We start from the raw sequence: 17497 nt of genomic DNA, 5'->3' as shown, positions 1-17497 counted from the left end.
TCAAGATAATTTGGTATCAGAATATATATCTTCTCTGTTTTATAGTGCACGTTTAAAAGTCATCCCCTGTGAATTTGTTTCTGATGGGCTCCTGACCCATTAAAGATGTTTATAATGTTTTCATTTCAGTCCATTTCAAGTAACAGTTAAGTGAACACCTTCTATGGCCAAGGGTTGGGTTGCTCAAGGTCACAGTGAGTTGGGGAAATAGATAATTACATGTAATTTTAACATTGTAATTACATAGGTTAGCATGTAGCACTAGAGAAATCAGGCAGTGGAGCAATGTATGGCGTTGGGAGTGAGAGTGGAAAGGATGGAGCAAGACTATGCCAGGTGCTATCAGAGCTGAGACTTAATCTGATAATTAGAAAGTTTCCAGATAGACTGAGGATGGAGAAAAGAGTTGCAGGCAGAGGAAGGAACATGTGGGAAGATACCTGGCCTGAGAATGCAGGATGTCATTCTGAAAAGGAAGCAGTCCAGTGTGGTTTAACATAGGGGGACATGGAACGTGACTAAAGAAGAGTCCAGAAAGGGAAAGGACAGCTTAGCACGTGAAGCACCTTGGCTGCTGTACTTAGGAGTTTTGATGTGATTAGATAGTGGGATCCACTGGAGGCTTCAAAGGTGAGTAGCATTCATTTAGTTGTTTGTTCATTCAACATACAGTAGGTGCCAATGATGAATGAAACGCACATGACCATTCTTGCCTTGATGGAGCTTTCAGCCTAGTACACGAGATAGTAGTTAATCAGATTCACATGTCTTTCTAGTACCAGGTGATGAATGTTCTGAACAGTGTGTGTGTGCGCACCTTGCTTGTTTATACTCTAGGGTGGTGAGGGCCAGCCTCTGAAGGAGGCCATGGAATGGACCTGAGTAGGTGGTAACTGGAGTCTCAAGCATCAACAGGGGGGGTCCTGAGCAGAACACGACGAGCTACCACTAAGGAATAGATGGAGGAAGATAAGCTGAGCAAGAGCCTTGGAAGAATTGACCAGAGAGGTGTGGAGAAAATAAGGAGAAAAGAAGCCAAGAGAACAGAATGTTTCAGGAAGGGAGTGGTTGGCAGTATAGTGATGATTTGTATTTCAGGGAGATCCTTGTGTAAACAGGAAGGTTTGTGAAGAGGAGCCTCTGAATTCAGGACCTTACAGGCCAGGGGCTCCAGCTCTGGCTGCACGTTGGAGTTACACCTGCCAGGTGGCCCCCCTACCAATGATATCAGAATATCTGGGGGTGGGACCAGGTGCCTCCCCCCACCCCCACCCCCCCCACACTCCAGGTAATTCTGTTATGCTGCCCAAGTTGAAAACTAGTGCAGTGGTCCAGGTGAGAAAAGATGAAGGGTTCAGAGCAGTGGGTGAGAAAGGACAGGGGAAGGGCTGGGATGTAGATGAACCACTTGGGATATTGTGACTAATTACACATGAGGGAGAGGAAGAAGAAGAGAAAATTGAGCATGTTATTTTCATGCACAGTAATCCAATCCTTTGTGTTTCTGCTTCCAGATACTCCTTTTTTGTAGCAATGGGATACCTTACAATATGCCATATCAGCCGAATATACATCTTCCACTATGGAATCCTCACTACAGATTTTTCTGGGTGAGTATCTTAAGTTGGATGGGAGCAGTGGGACTGCTGACTTTGACTTAGTCCCTGGTGGTCTGTAAAAATCACGTATGTCTATAAGAATCATTGGTGGCTGGTTAAATCAATTGGTAAGACTGAGCTAATGAGGCAGAGGTTGAAGATCTGGTTACACTGTAGGATGGTGAGCTTTGCCGTGTTATAAGATGGGGGTTGCAAACTACAGCCAAACTATGGCCATATATGTTCTGTCACTTGTTTTTGTAGTTATATTGGAGCACAATCAGGCAGTTACTCAATGATGGTTGTCTCTGGCTGCTTTTGTACAACAGTGGTAGAGTTGAGTCGTTGTGACCAAAACCACATGACCCACAAAAGCCAAAATATTTACTTATCTTGCTCTTTGCAGAAAAAGTCTGCCAACCCCTATTTTAAGGACCTTAACACAGGGTTGGTATTTATCTCTTCCTGGTTAATAATACAAAATTCTCCCATACTAGCGGACAAATAGCTGCTTTCCTGACTCCTTCAAGTGGTCCTTGGCCACCTGACCTCTCTCCCCAGACCCCTCAAACTTCCAGGAAGGAGAAGGGCAATGCCCAACACAGCAGGAGTATCTATACATCTTCTAAAAATTTTGTCTGGCACCTTGGCCACCCATCTCCTGAGTGGTCACCTGGTGAAGATGACAGGTGGATCCGTGAAAACTCTATGCTCTGTTGATGTTTGTTCAGTAATAACTTTTTGTGAATCTTGAGCAATGGGCATGAGAGCAGAGCTCGTCCTCATGACATTTTGTGTATTTTCCGCATTACTTCCTTAAGAGTTCAGTTCTGTTCTCTGCAGGCAGCCCGAGGTCAGGGAGAACCGGGGGTTCTCCTCTGGTTGAATTGCCTTCCATTCTGTGAGCTGGTAGAGAAGAGTTAGTAAGAAAAAAAGGGCTACAACTTACCGCTCATTTCTGTGAACTTTGCACACTGTGCCACAGAACTGTCCCTACACACTGAAGAGGATTCAGAAGACAGAGAGTTGTTTTGGGACCTTGACTGTGGATCCTGCCTTGACTGTGGATCCTGCCTTGCTGTGGCTGTGTCTGTGGCAGGCAGCTGTAGCTCTGATTGGACCCCTAGCCTGGGAACCTCCATAAGCCACGGGTGTGCCCTAAAAAAAAAAAAAGGTCATGAGTGATGCAGACCCAGAGACACACAGAGGGGAAATGGCCACATGAAAATGGAGCAGAGATAAGAGCAATGCAGATGTCAATCAAGCAAGTCTAAGGATGGCCATCATCCTCAGAAGCTAGAAGGATGCATGGAACAGATTCTCCCTGAGCTTCCAGAAAAAAATCAACTCTGCCAACACCTCAATTTTGCTTTTTTCATTTCCTTCCTTTCTTTCTTTGCTTTTTATGGTTGCATTTGGGGCATATGGAAGTTCCCAGGCTAGGGGTCGAATTGGAACTACAGCTACCACCCTACACCACAGCCACAGTAACACGGGATCCAAGCCACATCTGCAACCTACACCACAGCTGATAGCAGCACCATATCCTTAACCCACTGAGCGCAGCCGGGGATTGTTTCTGCTAAGCCTCAACGGGAACTCCCCATTTTTTTTTTTTTAATGGCCACACTCAGGCATACAGAAATGTCTGGGCCAGGATTTGAATCCAAGCCACACTTCAACCTACACTGCAGCTGTGGCAATGCCAGATCCTTTAACCCACTGCACCGGGCTGGGGATTGAACCTGCCCCTCTGCGGCTCTCCCAGCCACTGCAGTTGGATCCTTAACCCACTGCAGCAGGAACTCCTTCCCACCACCACCACCACCATTTTTTAGGAGAGTTTTATTCATTCACTGATCCAGTATTTACAGGGGCCAGAGGGTCTATGTTCAGTGTAAAGAGGCAGCTGCTGCACCTGCCAGCCGCCCCCACCCCAGGTCACTATGTACAGTTAAGGAGCTGTTTGGATCACCTTCAAAGCCACCTGGCAGAGGTCACGAGCTGTGTTTGTTTGACTTCCAGAGGCAGTGCTGGGCCCATTAGCCCCTAGCATCAGGCCCTCTGGGAAGACAGGGGCTCCAACCTTGACTTTGGACTTTCTGTCCTCCAGAACCGTGAGACATTTAAGTTTCTGCTTTTAAGCCACCCAGTTTGTGGGAATCTCTTATGGCAGCTCTAGGAAATGAATACACATCCTTTTATGATTCCACACCCTCTGATGAGCTAACAGCCACCTCCTGCGCCTGGGTACACGGGGTAAAAGACCCTTCATGCTCACATTTATTCCTGCTCTCGTCACATCCCTTCCTCCACTGGTTTTATCCAGAAAAGTCTGAACTCTTGAATGATGGTTTAGTGTAATGTGGAGAGTTACCAACAGGAAAAAATAAAGGGCATTTCCAGGAAAGAGTCACGTGTTTGTGAATTGGGGTGGATTTGGAGTTTGAGAGCAGTGGAGGGTGGAAATCAGTTCCTGTCCACTCCGCTTTCAGTGGCATAGTCACTTTCCTTAAGGGTATTTGTTCTCTGGCATTTTGGGGGGATCTTCTTGCATTAAGCTGTCTCGGACTTGACACACGAAGCTGCAAACTGTTTGAAAAACAATGGACACTTGTTAAGGAAAGGATACAATGAAAATGTGTCTTCTCTTGTAAGTCATTTGGTTTAGATCTCTTAATTGCCAAGTGACTGTACTTTATCCAGTTCTTGGGGGGGTGCCTTTTTTTTTTAAATTATAGGTCACTATTAAGCAGCAGCATTATTTTTTCCTGTCACCTTAAATGCACAGGACCTTACCGGTAGAAATCCATCTTCTCGGATAAGGTCAGAAGCAGAGAGAGGTACGTGCCCACCTGAAATGGACAAGATGTTTTAAATCAGATTGTCAGCAAGAGAGTCTCTTTACCATGTTTGTTCTCATTATGAACATGCAAGTCATGACCAGCTCTCCTTCAGAATGGAATTTGTTCAACAGTGCTGTTTATTTCAGTCTAAAAGCTCTTACTTAGGATTTTGTGGCGGCATCAAGTAGCAATCTGAAGTTGAACCTGGTGGGTTTTTTTTTTTTTTTTTTTTTTTTTTTTTGCCTTTTTGTTTTGTTTTGTTTTCTTCTTATGCCCAAACCTATGGCACAGGAAATTCCCAGGCTAGGGGTTGAATTGAAGATGCAAATGTGGGCCTACGCCACAGCAGTGCCTGATCTGAGCTGCACCTGCAACCTAGCGGCAGCTCGTGGCAACGCTGGAGCCATAGCCAACTGAGCGAGGCCAGGGATTAAACCCACATCCTCATGGGCACCATGTCGAGTTCTTAACCCGCTGAGCCACAACAGGAACCCTGAACCCAGAGTTTTAAAGCAGCCCAACAAGGTAGCTTCTCTCTATGGGCGTGCGTATGAGCTTAAGTGCTAAGCAGACTTATTTAGAATAAGAGCACAGACAGGAATTGAACAGGATTGGATTGTGCTTGTGTTTGTGTCCAACAACATCTATGTTTTTAATGTTTTAATTATCCTGGGGCTTGAAATTTTATTGATCACCCCGAAAGTCATCAAGTCAAGTGTTCACAGTGAGGATAGCACACAAAATAGACTTCTCCTAGTGCTGCTGATGCAATCTGTATCAGTACATGCAGAGGCCACTGTCCTTGCGTGTTTTCTCTGTGAATGTGGGTTATTAAAACGACAGGAACACGCAGTGTTTTCCCTGGGGAAGCTCAACAATTGCTTGTCATAAAGCTGATACTTGATTCCTTTTAAGTCTGTGTGAGGGAACTGATCTTTTTTGCTCACAGAAGGGTGCGATCGAATTTTCTTCTGAGGGAAGCAGCATGAAGAAACCTTCACTTCTTTGACAGGCGAGGCCAGATTCAGGCAGATAATTGCTCTCCCATCATGCTGGCAGTTTGAGTTGCCCATGTGTTTTTGAAAACATTATGAAATGAGAACATTTATATGCTGCTAGTGGGAGTATAAATTGGTACAACCCTTCTGGAAGGCAATTTAGCCATACATTTTAAGCAAGGATTTTTTAAAAAAGGTTTATATCCTGTAACAGGATAAATTCCTAGAAATGAAATTACTTTAAGAAAATCAAATTTATTCATAAGTGTGTTCAACTGTTGTCAATAATAGTGAAAAACTGGAAGCGTCCTAAATGGTCCAAAAGAGGTGAATGATTAAATTATGGCACCTAATATGAGTCTATTAAAAATGATGTCTTCAGAGAATATTTAATGACACTGGAGAATGCTTGCAATATAATGGAAAATCAAACCACAAAACAAATACATGTATTAAGATTCCATTTTTATGAATGTGGGCATGTGTAGAGAAAGGAATAGAAGGAAATGATAATTGTTAAGACAGGGATTCTGTCTGGAGTTGGTAGGGTATTCTTTATTGGCGATTTTACTAATTCCTTTATTATTTCATATAATTATAAGAAGAAATCCTAAAGGTTATTTAAATATATATATATATATATGTATTTTTTTTCCCTTTTTTAGGGCCATACCCAGAGCATACGGTGGTTCGCAGACTAAGGGTCGAATCGGAGCTGTAGCTGCTGGCCTACACCACAGCCATAGCAATGCAGGATCTGAGCTGTGTCTGCAACCTACTCCACAGCTCACGGCAATGCCAGATTCTTAACCTACTGAGCAAGGCCAGGGGTTGAACCTGCAGCCTTGTGTATGCTAGTCAGATTTGTTAACTGCTGAGCCACAATGGGAACTCCAATTTAAATATATTTTGAATGTATATTGTGCATGCATATAAACTGCAGCCTGTACCAGTGGAATAATAGCTGCTTGTGTTCTTGGCTATCCTATTGGGCATTATAGAAATATCACTTGCCCTGTTGTTCCATGGGAAATGATTTCGTCTGTTGGTTTGTGACATCTTGATCATGCTACCTGACCAGCCCAGTATGTGCAAATTTTTAGGCTCTATCATATGGAAAAAAGAAGGGCAATTTGCAAAGGGTTTTCGAGATTTGCTTATTTTATGTTTCTCCTTTGGGCTGCTGCTAGCCTTTCAAGGATTAGCACTGTCACTTGGAATTTAATTCTGAGGACCTGAGTATAAGTTATAATATATTTGGTGGGTTCCGGTTAAAGTAGAGAGCTGGGGATTTAGATGTTGTTGTTGAGCGTAGTGACGAGATTTTTAAAATCTTTCCCAGAATGGGGGAAAATAGTTTCAAATGATGCAACTGACAAGAGCTTAATCTCTAAAATATGCAAACAACTTATACAACTCAACAGCAAAAAAGCCAACAACCCAATGGAAAAATGGGAAAAAGACATGAATAGACATCTCTCCAAGGAAGATATGCAGATGGCCAATGAGCACATGAAAAAATGTTCAACATCACTGATTATTAGAGAAATGCAAATCAAAACTACCACAAGATACCACCTCACACCAGTCAGAATGACCATCATTAGTAAGTCCACAAATAACAAATGCTGGAGGGGGTGTGGATAAAATGGAACCCTCCTGCACTGTTGGTGGGAATGTAAGCTGGTACAACCACTATGGAGGACAGTATGGAGGTACCTTAGAAAACTATACATGGAACTACCATATCACCCAGCAATCCCACTCTTGGGAATATAGCCAGGCAAAACTTTCCTTGAAAAAGACACATGCACTGGCATGTTCATTGCAGCACTATTCACAATAGAAAAGACATGGAAATAACCCAAATGTCCATAACAGATGATTGGATTAGGAAGATGTAGTATATATACACAATGGAATACTACTTGGCCATAAAAAAGAATGAAATAATGCCATTTACAGCGCCATGGATGGAACTAGAGACTCTTGTACTGAGTGAAGTTAAGTCAGAAAGAGAGAGACAAATACCATATGATATCATTTTTATCTGGAATCTAATATATGGCAGAAATGAACCTTTCCACAGAAAAGAAAATCATGGACTTGGAGAAGAGACTTGTGGTTGCCAAGGGGGAGGCAGAGAGAGTGGGATGGTTTGGGAGCTTGAAGTTAATAGATGTAGACTGTTGCCTTAGGAATGGATTAGCAATAGATCCTGCTGTGTAGCATGGGAACTATGTCTAGTCATTTATGATGGAGCATGGGAACTATGTCTAGTCATTTATGATGGAGCATGACAATGGGAGAAAAAAGAATGTATACGTGTATGTGTAACTGGGTCACCATGCTGTACAGTAGAAAATTGACAGAACAATGTAAACCAGCTATAATGGGAAAAATATAAAAATCATTATGTAAAAAATAATAAAAATAAAATATTTCCCAGAATGTATGTATTATATGGGGATTTGTATTATAAACAAAGAATTGATGACAATATAAAGTATAATTGTGGGCATCAAAAATTACCTATTGGGAAAAATAAGGTCCTTGAAAGTCAGATATGGCTTGATACTGAGTAGCCAGCTATGATTGTTGGTTCTTTTGACACCTGAAACTGATGACTGCATTATCTCATTGTTTCATCCTAGCTTTAACCACTTTATGTCCAAGATGAAATAAAATAGGTGTGTTTTATTGGAATATTGCTCAAAACAGAGTTTTGCTTAATGTTTCAAACATAGGTTCTTTTTTGTTGGGAGTTGATATGGAACATGGAAATGGATGGCTGGGTACCACTTCTGGAAGACCGTTCAGAGTCTGTATCAGAAAGCATTAGGCATGGGTGTGTGTGGGTGGGTGGTGGGGGGAGGTGAGTGGCATAGTTCTGTTTTTCTTTTTACTGTAAACCTATCTTCATCTGCCTGTTTTCCCCTTGCTTTATTTCCCACTATATTTCTTTATCCAAATTAGGCTAATAATCTCTAAATTAGACTAATAATTTTAGGCCCAGGAAGGGAAAAAAGTTTTCTTTGGCTTTCTTTTTTAATCATGAAAAAAAAAAAAAAGTCCACCAAAGAGGTGAAAGAGAAATGGCCCTACCTCAGCCATGCTGGACTCAAACCTTTGTTTCAGATTGATCAGATGGTTCCCATAGATTCAAGGGCAAGGCCTCTCTCTGACTGATAAGTGTGTAAAAATCCAAATTGCATAGCCACTGCAACGTGCGTCTCCAATTACAAAAAATTTGTGCTGGGCTATGTGCAAAGAAGGCTGGGAGTTTAGGTCCTATTACTAATTCCTTGGAATTAACAATCTTACAAGGGAAAAAGAAAAGACAAAAAGGCTTTGGAAGCCAAAAAAAAAAAAAAGTCATTTTTTAAAAGTCGCTTGATTGTGATAAAAGCAACTCTCAGTATCTGTTATGCATCCTGGCTCAGAGTTTTTGTTGCATAGCAAGAAGATGCAGTTATGTTGTCTTTAAGACCAGTTTGGTTTTGTAGAAAGTTTTGATGCTGTCCTTCTATCTAGGACCCAAGCCTTCCCATGTTCTGGAAGCAGTTATTTTTTTCACTATAAAAGAGCATGGTCAAAACCAGTGTCAGTTGTATGTATTGCTGCCCTAGAATGACCCACCCTGGGGGCTTTCTTGTCTGTCACATCCACTTGTCCCCTGCCCTGGCAGAGCACAGATTCCCCCCTCTTCGGTAGTTAGACTCACTTTCCCTCCCCTGCACCTCATACCTTGAGAGTCTTGTTTTAAACACTGGCCATTGGGCTTTTGCAAATAAAGTTTAGCGGTGAGCGTAGGTGTTATAATTTCAAAGGGCATTCATTTGTTAAACTCTGTTTAACATAGTTTATCGTGTTCGTGTATATTGATAGTTTAAAATGTGACATGCTTATTATTTTAAAGAGATGGAAAATGGGAATGAGAACCAGAGGACTGAAAGGAAAAGTGGCTGAGTGCAGTTGACATACCAGCCTTGGCCCAAAGATGTGTGTCCTACCCCTTCCTCCCATACCTGGGCGGGGCCTGAGCTCATTGGAAGCCAGATAGGGTCATCTGAGGGATGCTGTCTTAGGATGCTGACCAGAACCTCAGCCTTCTAGTAAATGAGCCATTAGTCCACAGGTCAGAGGCAGCAAATTCAGCCTTGGGAATGGGGATCAGAAAACCTGGCTAAGCTAACAAGGTTTGAAGGAAGGTATGGCAGTTGAGCTGTGGGATTTTATCTTGTCTCACTGGGCCAGAATAGAGCTATTAAAGGTACTGAACTAGACTAGATGATTGGGAAAACAGTGTCATTGTAATTGTAGCTTTATTGAGAGAGAATTCACATACCATACAATTCATCCACTGAGAGCATACAATTCAGCGGGTGTCAGCATGTGTGCAGAGTGAATTGACAGTGTAATCATCAACCACAGTTAATTTTACATTTTGATCCCCCCCCCAAGAAATCTGTATGCATTAGCAATCACGCCTCGTTTCCTTCTAATTGCCCCAGCCTTAGGCAACCAGCAATCTACTTCATTTCTCTGTGGATTTGCCTATTTTAGATATTTCCTATAAATGGAATCATATAATAGGTGGCCACTTATGTCTGGCTTCTTTCACTTAGCATAATGTTTTCAAGGTCTATCCGCGTTGTAGCATGTATCAGTATGTTCTTCTTCTTTCTCTTTTCTTTTTTTTTTGCTTTTTAGGACCACATAAGTGGCATATGGAGGTTCCCAGGATAGGGGTCCATTTGGAGCTATAGCTGCCAGCCTATGCCACAGCCACAGCAACTCGAGATCCGAGCCGCGTCTATGACCTACACCACAGCTCACAGCAATGTCCAATCCTTAACCCACCGAGCGAGGTCAGGGATCGAGCCTGCAACCTCATGGTTCCTAGTTGGATTCATTTCCGACGTGCCATGACGGGAACTCCAGTATGTCATTCTTCTTGTTGCTGAATAATATTCTATTGGATGGATATTTATTTATCCATTTGTCAGTTGATGGGTTATTTCCTTTTGTGCTGTTATGAATAATGCTGTTCTGAAAATGTATGTATAATTTTTTGTGTTGACATTTTTATTTCTCAGGGGTATATACCTAGAAAGGGAATTGCCTGGTCATACAGGTGTTCTATGTTTAAACTTTTTAGAAACTGCCAGACTGTTTTTCAAGCAACTGTACCATTTAGTATTCTCACCAGTCATGTCTGAGGGTTTCAGTTCTCCACCTCATGGGCAACACAATCTGTCCTTTTGATTCTGGTCATCCTGGTGCTTGAGAAGTGGTATCTCATTGTGGCTTTGCTTTGCATTTCTCTGATGGCGGATTTCTGTTGAGCACCTTTTCTTTTTTCTTTTTCTTTTTTTGTCTTTTTGCCATTTCTTGGGCCGCTCCCGCAGCGTATGGAGATTCCCAGGCTAGGGGTCTAATTGGAGCTGTAGCTGCCAGCCTATGCCAGAGCCACAGCAACACGGGATCCGAGCCGCGTCTGCAACCTACACCACAGCTCACGGCAATGCCGGATCCTTAACCCACTGAGTGAGGCCAGGGATCGAACCCACAAGCTCATGGTTCCTAGTCGGATTTGTTAACCGCTGCGCCACGATGGGAACTCCTCTGTTGAGCATCTTTTCATAGGCTTTGTCACCATTCGTAGATCTTTCTTTTTTTTTTTTTTTTTTTCCTGTCTTTTTAGGGCTGCACCTTTTTAGGAGGTTCCCAGGCTAGGGGTTCAACCAGAGCTACAGCTGCCAGCCTACGCCACAGCAGCTTGGGATCCAAGCTTCGTCTGTGACCTACACCACAGCTCATGGCAATGCTGGATCCTTGACCTACAGAACAAGGCCAAGGACCAAACCCTTGTCCTCATGGATACTAGTGGGTTCTTTACCACTGAGCCATGCCAGGAACTCTTTTTTTTTCCCCCCATAGATCTTTTTAAAGATAAATGTCTGTTTAGATCCTTTGGCCATTTTTTTTTTTTTTTTTTTTTTTTTTTTTTTTAGGATTAGGATTATGTATTTTAGCTTAGTGGTAAAGAGACACAGGCTCCATCAGGAAAAAAAGAAAAGCATAATACCTACTTCTACCCACATTAAATAGGATTTTTTTATTTTTCAGGAAATAATCCTTATTACTATTTATTTAATTCATAAATATCGAGTCTTTGAAAATTTTGATCCTAAAGCTAATTTCCTAGTGCAAAGCATGCAGGTAAAACTCTTCTATCCCAACTTTCCCATTTCACAGTTGAGGAACTTGACTTTGGCTATTTTTAAACTGGTTATTTTGGGTTTTTTGTTGTTGTTGTTGTTGTTGTTGAGTTGAAAGAGTTCTTTATATATTCTAGTACAAGTCCCTTAGCAGATGTTTGATTTGCACATATTTTCATACATTCTGTAAAATGTCTTTTCACTTTCTTGCTGGTGTGGATCCTTTGAAGCAAACAATTTTTAAGTTTTAATGATATCCATTTAATCTATTTTTTCTTTTGTTACTTGTGCCTTTGGTGTTACATCTGAGAAGCCATTGCCAAATATAAGGTCATGAACATTTATGCCTGTGTTTCCTTCTAAGAGTTTTATAGTTTAGTTCTCACATTTAGGTCTCTGAACCATTTTTAATTACTTTTTGTATGCTTTTTCATGTGGATATCTAGTTGTCCCTCATTATTTGTTGAAAAGACCATTCCTGCCTCCACTGAATTATCCTGACACATTTGTTCACATGGGTGTCACTTCCTAGGCTAGGGATCGAATCAGAGCTGCAGCCACCAGCCTACACCACAGCCACAGCAACAGCCCGCCAAGTCTGAGCTACCTCTGCAACCTATGCCACAGCTCACAGCAATGCCAGATCCTTAACCCACTGAGCGAGACCAGGGATCAAACCTGCGTCTTCATGGATCCTAGTCAGGTTCCTTACCGCTATGAAGAAGCCAAAATATATATCCATCCAGGTGGAAGCAGGGGACTGGATTAGCTATCTCCCAAGCCAATGTTTCTTACACTTAAATGCGCATTTGAATTCCATGGAGATCTTGTTAGAAGTTCAGATTCTCATTTTCTGGGTTTGGCCTCATGGAGTGGGAGATGCTGTTTCTAACAAGCTCCAGGAGATGCTGGTGGTGCTGGTCCTGGCACGTAGCTTTCATTATAGCCCAAGAGGGACTTTGTAGTGTGATCTTGTTCATTGTTCTCCTTATTTAAAGTGATTTGGAAGGGAAATGAAAATTGTTTTGAATTCAGTGTCTTTGTATTTTATTTAATAATCCTCAAGATGAAAAACCGCCATGCCCAGAAATGGAATAAATGTTTTTTCCAGTGACAGTCTTGCCAACCTTGATTGTTTTCTGTCTTCTTTTTAGGCCCCTGATGATAGTCACTCAGAAGATCACAACCTTGGCATTCCAAGTTCATGATGGTGAGACAGACAGCCCTCCTCTTGGTTCTAAGGTTAAGGCTGACATTCAGAGCTCTTCTTTTCTACTGTAGACACAGTCTAAAGGCCCGACAAGGGCTGGCAGATCTTGCTATATCCTGCCAAAAATTTGCAGTCCACTTTAACCGTAGCTTTTTACCTTTCCAGCTATGACTTACCATTTCCCTGCTGAAGCCGTAGTCTTCACTGCAGGATTTGCATGGAGAACAGGTTTTCTGTTGAGCTTTACAGTGTTTTCAATTTAAGCTAATTTATGGCTCCCTCGGCCCTTCCTTTCCAAATCTGTTAAGAAAAAATGGCGTCCTTTTCCTTTGATTTAATCTCTGAGAAGCTCATGATGTAATAAAAGATGCAACGTCATTGGCTAGTTAACGGTCGCTTTTGTTTGTTTTTTTGAGAACAGCGTTCCATTTATTAACAGACGTCCACACGTGTTCTTCTCTCTAGGAGCCGTGCAGCTTCCTTCTGGAGGCACTGAATGGAAATTTGTTCCAAGCCTCTGTCTTAGCTCTAGGTGGTTGCTGGCAGTTCTTGTCATTCCTTGGTTTATAGAGACGGTACTCCAATGTCTGCCTCCATCTTCACATGGCCTTCACCCCTGTGTCTGTATCCACATTTACCCCTCCCCCAACCTTTTTGTTTTGTTTTGTTTGCTTCTAGGGCCACAACCACAGCATATGGAAGTTCCCAGGCTAGGGGTTCAATTGGAGCTGCAGCTGCTGGCTTGCACCATAGTCACAGCAATGTGAGATCCAAGCCACGTCTGCAACCTATACCCTGGTTCACAACAATGCCAGTTCCTTAACCCACTGCGTGAGGCCAGGGATCGAATCCGTGTCCTCAGGGATCCTTGTTGGATTCTTTTCCGCTGCACCACAACAGGAACTCCCCACATTTCTACATCTTATTCTTCTTAAAGGACACCAGCATTGGATTAAGCCCACTTTTTTTTTGGCTTAGAAAATAGTGTAATGAGATTAGCCTGACTCTATAAAAGCTGGGAAGAGGAAGAATCTTCTGTTTGTATAAAACAGAACATTTTCTTCACTCAAGCTCTTCCTGAAAATGGCCAGAAAGTGTGATTATTTCCACTGTTAAGAGCACTGGGTTCCAGGAAGGAAGACACACTTTCCGCTGAGTGGATGGTTTCAATGCGGGCTTAGGAGATGCCAGGTGCAGTTAGTCAAAGTATATTCTGTGGATTTGTATGGCTCTGGCAAAGCCTTTGTGACTGTTGAAACTTCTTTATGTGTTGACAGGTTGGGAAGATTTAGTCTTCTTGTTTTTCCTTAAAGCTTGGGAACTGATTTAATTTTATTTTGACCCTGTTTATTCCAACTTCATACTTGGTGGTTTCGTCATTCTGTAGAGAATGATTTTTATTTTTTCCATTATAGTTGGTTTACTGTGTTCTGTCAATTTCTACTGTACAGCAAAGTGACTCAGTCACACACACACACACACACATTTTTTTTCTCACATTATCCTCCATCATGTTCCATCACAAGTGACTAGATACAGTTCCCTGTGCTATATGGCAGGATCTCACTGCTTATCCACTCCTAATGCAATAGTTTGCATCTATTAATCCCAGACTACCATCCATCCCACTCCCTGCCCCTCCCCCTTGGCAACCACAAGTCTGTTCTCCAAGTCCATGTGTTTCTTTTCAGTGGAAAGATTCATTTGTGCTGTATATTAGATTCCAGAGAGAAGCAATAGCCTATGGCATGTGTCTTTCTCTTTCTGACTTACTTCACTTAGTATGAGAGTCTCTAGTTCCATCCACGTTGCTGCAAGAGAACTGAGTAACTTTATTCTGAGGATGGAGGCCTTCTAGGGTGACCAACTGTCCTGGTTTGTTCAGAACTGAGAGGTTTCCAGGATATGAGATTTTTATATCCTGCCTATATTTGGGAAGCCTTGGGCAAAAGGGAGTGAATTGGCCTGTGCTTTTGTATCTGGAAACCACTTGGTAGTGGTGATAGACTGATGTTAGCAACCCAAGTTAATAGCTAAAACCAAGTTAATTTCTGGAATTGTCAAAGCTGTACTATTTGATGAGATCTTAGAAAACAGTGTTTTTTTTTTTAAACATTGCTTCTCGGTTTTGTTTTGTTTTTAATATATAGGCTTTTTGCCTAAACTTACTTTTTAAAGCATTCTCAGTTTACCCTATTTTGGGGGATATCCCTTACATGTGGCAAAATATTTATTTGCCTTTTTCTCTTTTTCCCTTGTATGTGGGAGGAACAAGTAAATTCCAGAAACATTCTGCCTTCACTTAGGCATGTTTTTGAGTTGCCTTGATGGTCAGTGACCATAATCCAGCTTAGCTGAATATACATTTTAAAATCTCCTTCTTTTGCTTTTAAGATGATGTTAAGATGAATATACATTGTAAAATTGACTTCTTTTGCTTGGACTCTAAGTTCACATACAGATTTTATAGGAAGCATGTGTATGACTTGGTCGGAGTTTTTCTGGCATGGATGAGTTTTTAAAAGAAGAAAAATCTCCTGATAATTCTTTTGTGTTTTCCCTGCATTCAGGGTTACATTTCCTGGTTTTATGGAAGGGGAAAATCCCCACTTCCTTTCCCCATCTCCCTCTCTCCCATTCCCTTCCACTCCATTCCATTCCCAGCTTGTACCAGACATCTGCACCCAGCATTAGCAGGGAGGCAGTTAAGCAGGGCAGGTTCAAAAAGCACCTTACGTCTCTCCTGTAGCAACAAAAACATGGACAACATGGTAAGGAGTAGATGAGGTATGGAGGGGCCTCTGGGATCCCCATTCATATTGTGCATATTAAATAGGGGCCACCCCTGCATTCTCCCCTCTTCTTAAGAACCTGTGGAGACCTTCTTCCTTATACATGTACTTATGGGCAGGCCTTTGACCCAGGGTGTTTAAAGAAGGGAAACTGGGGCACCTTGATGATTTATGAAACAGAAATAAATCACTTCTTTCCAATGAGTTTTAAAAGCGTCTTTGAGGATTTAGTCTTCCCCTTCCCTGCAAACATCTTATTTCTAAATACTTCTTTTCATAGGATTAGGTCGAAGAGCGGAAGACCTTTCCACCGAGCAGCATCGGCTTGCTGTAAAGTAAGTTTTTGCTTGTTTGTTTGTTTTTTGGGTTTTTTTAGGGCTGCACCTGCAGCATATAGAGGTTCCCAGGCTGGGGGTTCAATGGGAGCTGTAGCCTCCGGCCTACGCCACAGCCACAGCAACACAGGATCCCAGCCGAGTCTGCGACCTACACCACAGCTCAAGGCAATGTCGGATCCTTAACCCATTAAGCAAGGCCAGGGATGGAACCTGCAACCTCGTGGTTCCTAGTCGGATTCGTTTCCACTGTGCCACGGCTCGAACTCTGCTGTAAAGTAAGTTTAAGGATGGATTCTGGAGCCCTTTGTGTATCAGTATCCAGAGATCTTCCTTTTGTAATACCTGCATATTAATTCCATTATATGGATGTAATATCATTTATTGAACAAATCCACTGTTGGGCTGGTTGTATACCAGTCTTTTTTTTTTTTTTTTTTGCTTTTAATGGCTGCACCTGCGGGCATGTGGACGTTCGCAGGCTAGGGGTCCAGTCAGAGCTGTAGCTACTGGCCTACGCCACAGCCACAGCAACGCAGGATCTGCATGCCGCAGCGGTGGCAACACCGGATCCTTAACCCACTGGGCAAGGCCAGGGATCCAGCCCACATCCTCATGGATACTATGTTAGGTTCTTAACCTGCTGAGCCACAGTGGGAATTCCAATCTATGGCTTTTATAAATGGTAAGCCGTGGTTACCTTGTCCATAAGTCATTTTATTTTCTTTTTTTGGCTGTCCCATGGCATATGGAGCTCTTGGGCCAGGGATCAAAACCGAGCCATGGCCATAAACTAAGCCACAGCTGTGGTGACACTGGATCCTTAACCAGTGGTGCCGGGCCAGGGACTAAACCCGCATCCTAGTGCTCCCAAGATGCTGCCCATCCCATTACACCACAGCGGGAGCTCCCATGGGTTGTTTTAAATGGATCTACATATAGTTATAGTTGTAGGAGAGATTCCCAGAAGTGAGAGCACCAGGCCAAAGGATACAGAGTTCTGTAATTGTGTTCCTTTTGCAGGATTCTCCTTTGCTGGGGTTGTTCAGTCTCTTCCAGAATCATTCTTATTGCACATGTACCTGGGGGTCCTCAAGAGACAGTTAACTCTCAGTGCACATCGTTATGATTAGATGCCGGCATGGAGAAGACGACAGGAAGTAGGGTTGGAGGTGGACATGTGGGCTGGGAATGGGAAGGAGGTGGAAGCTGAAGGCTGAAGGCAACTTGGGCCCGTGTTGATGCGTAGGGGAAAGGGGGTGGGCGCTGGAGAGGGAGAGAGGCGGGGTGCAGTAGGAGGATAACACAGGGGAGTGGAAGTGGCATGTGGCACCTAGGGAGGGGTCCTGCCTGGGTACCAGGAAATAACTGGGATGAGGGAGAGGGTCCCCAGTGGTGAGGAGATGGAGTGCTTTCTTCCTTCATTAAGGAGTCGGTAGGAAGAACCATTGGAAAGTATAATGCATTAAGTTCGCTAAGCATCTAAGCATCGTG

General features: G+C 42.7%; 1 protein-coding gene across 27 annotated transcripts in view; it reads left to right on the top strand.

The window, feature by feature from the left end:
* Window positions 1-17497, top strand: part of MBOAT1 (membrane bound O-acyltransferase domain containing 1) — a 112542-nt gene that overhangs the window by 66062 nt on the left and 28983 nt on the right. For all 27 annotated transcript variants that reach the window (XR_014809690.1, XR_014809691.1, XR_014809692.1 and 24 more), the window contains 3 exons: window positions 1515-1610; window positions 12821-12876; window positions 15949-16003. Coding sequence is in view for 24 of the 27 variants with exons in the window: in XM_013977464.3 (XP_013832918.2) it covers window positions 1515-1610; window positions 12821-12876; window positions 15949-16003 (207 nt within the window). In the remaining 3 variants the exon portion in view is untranslated. The remainder of the gene's footprint in view (window positions 1-1514; window positions 1611-12820; window positions 12877-15948; window positions 16004-17497) is intronic.

The sequence above is a fragment of the Sus scrofa genome, chromosome 7, assembly GCF_054392235.1.
Source record: "Sus scrofa isolate SSC_HxYL_T2T_F1_AM1 chromosome 7, Sscrofa_HxYL_maternal_Yorkshire_Landrace_v2.0, whole genome shotgun sequence".
Lineage (NCBI taxonomy): Eukaryota > Metazoa > Chordata > Mammalia > Artiodactyla > Suidae > Sus > Sus scrofa.
This window is presented reverse-complemented; position numbering and strand designations above follow the sequence as displayed.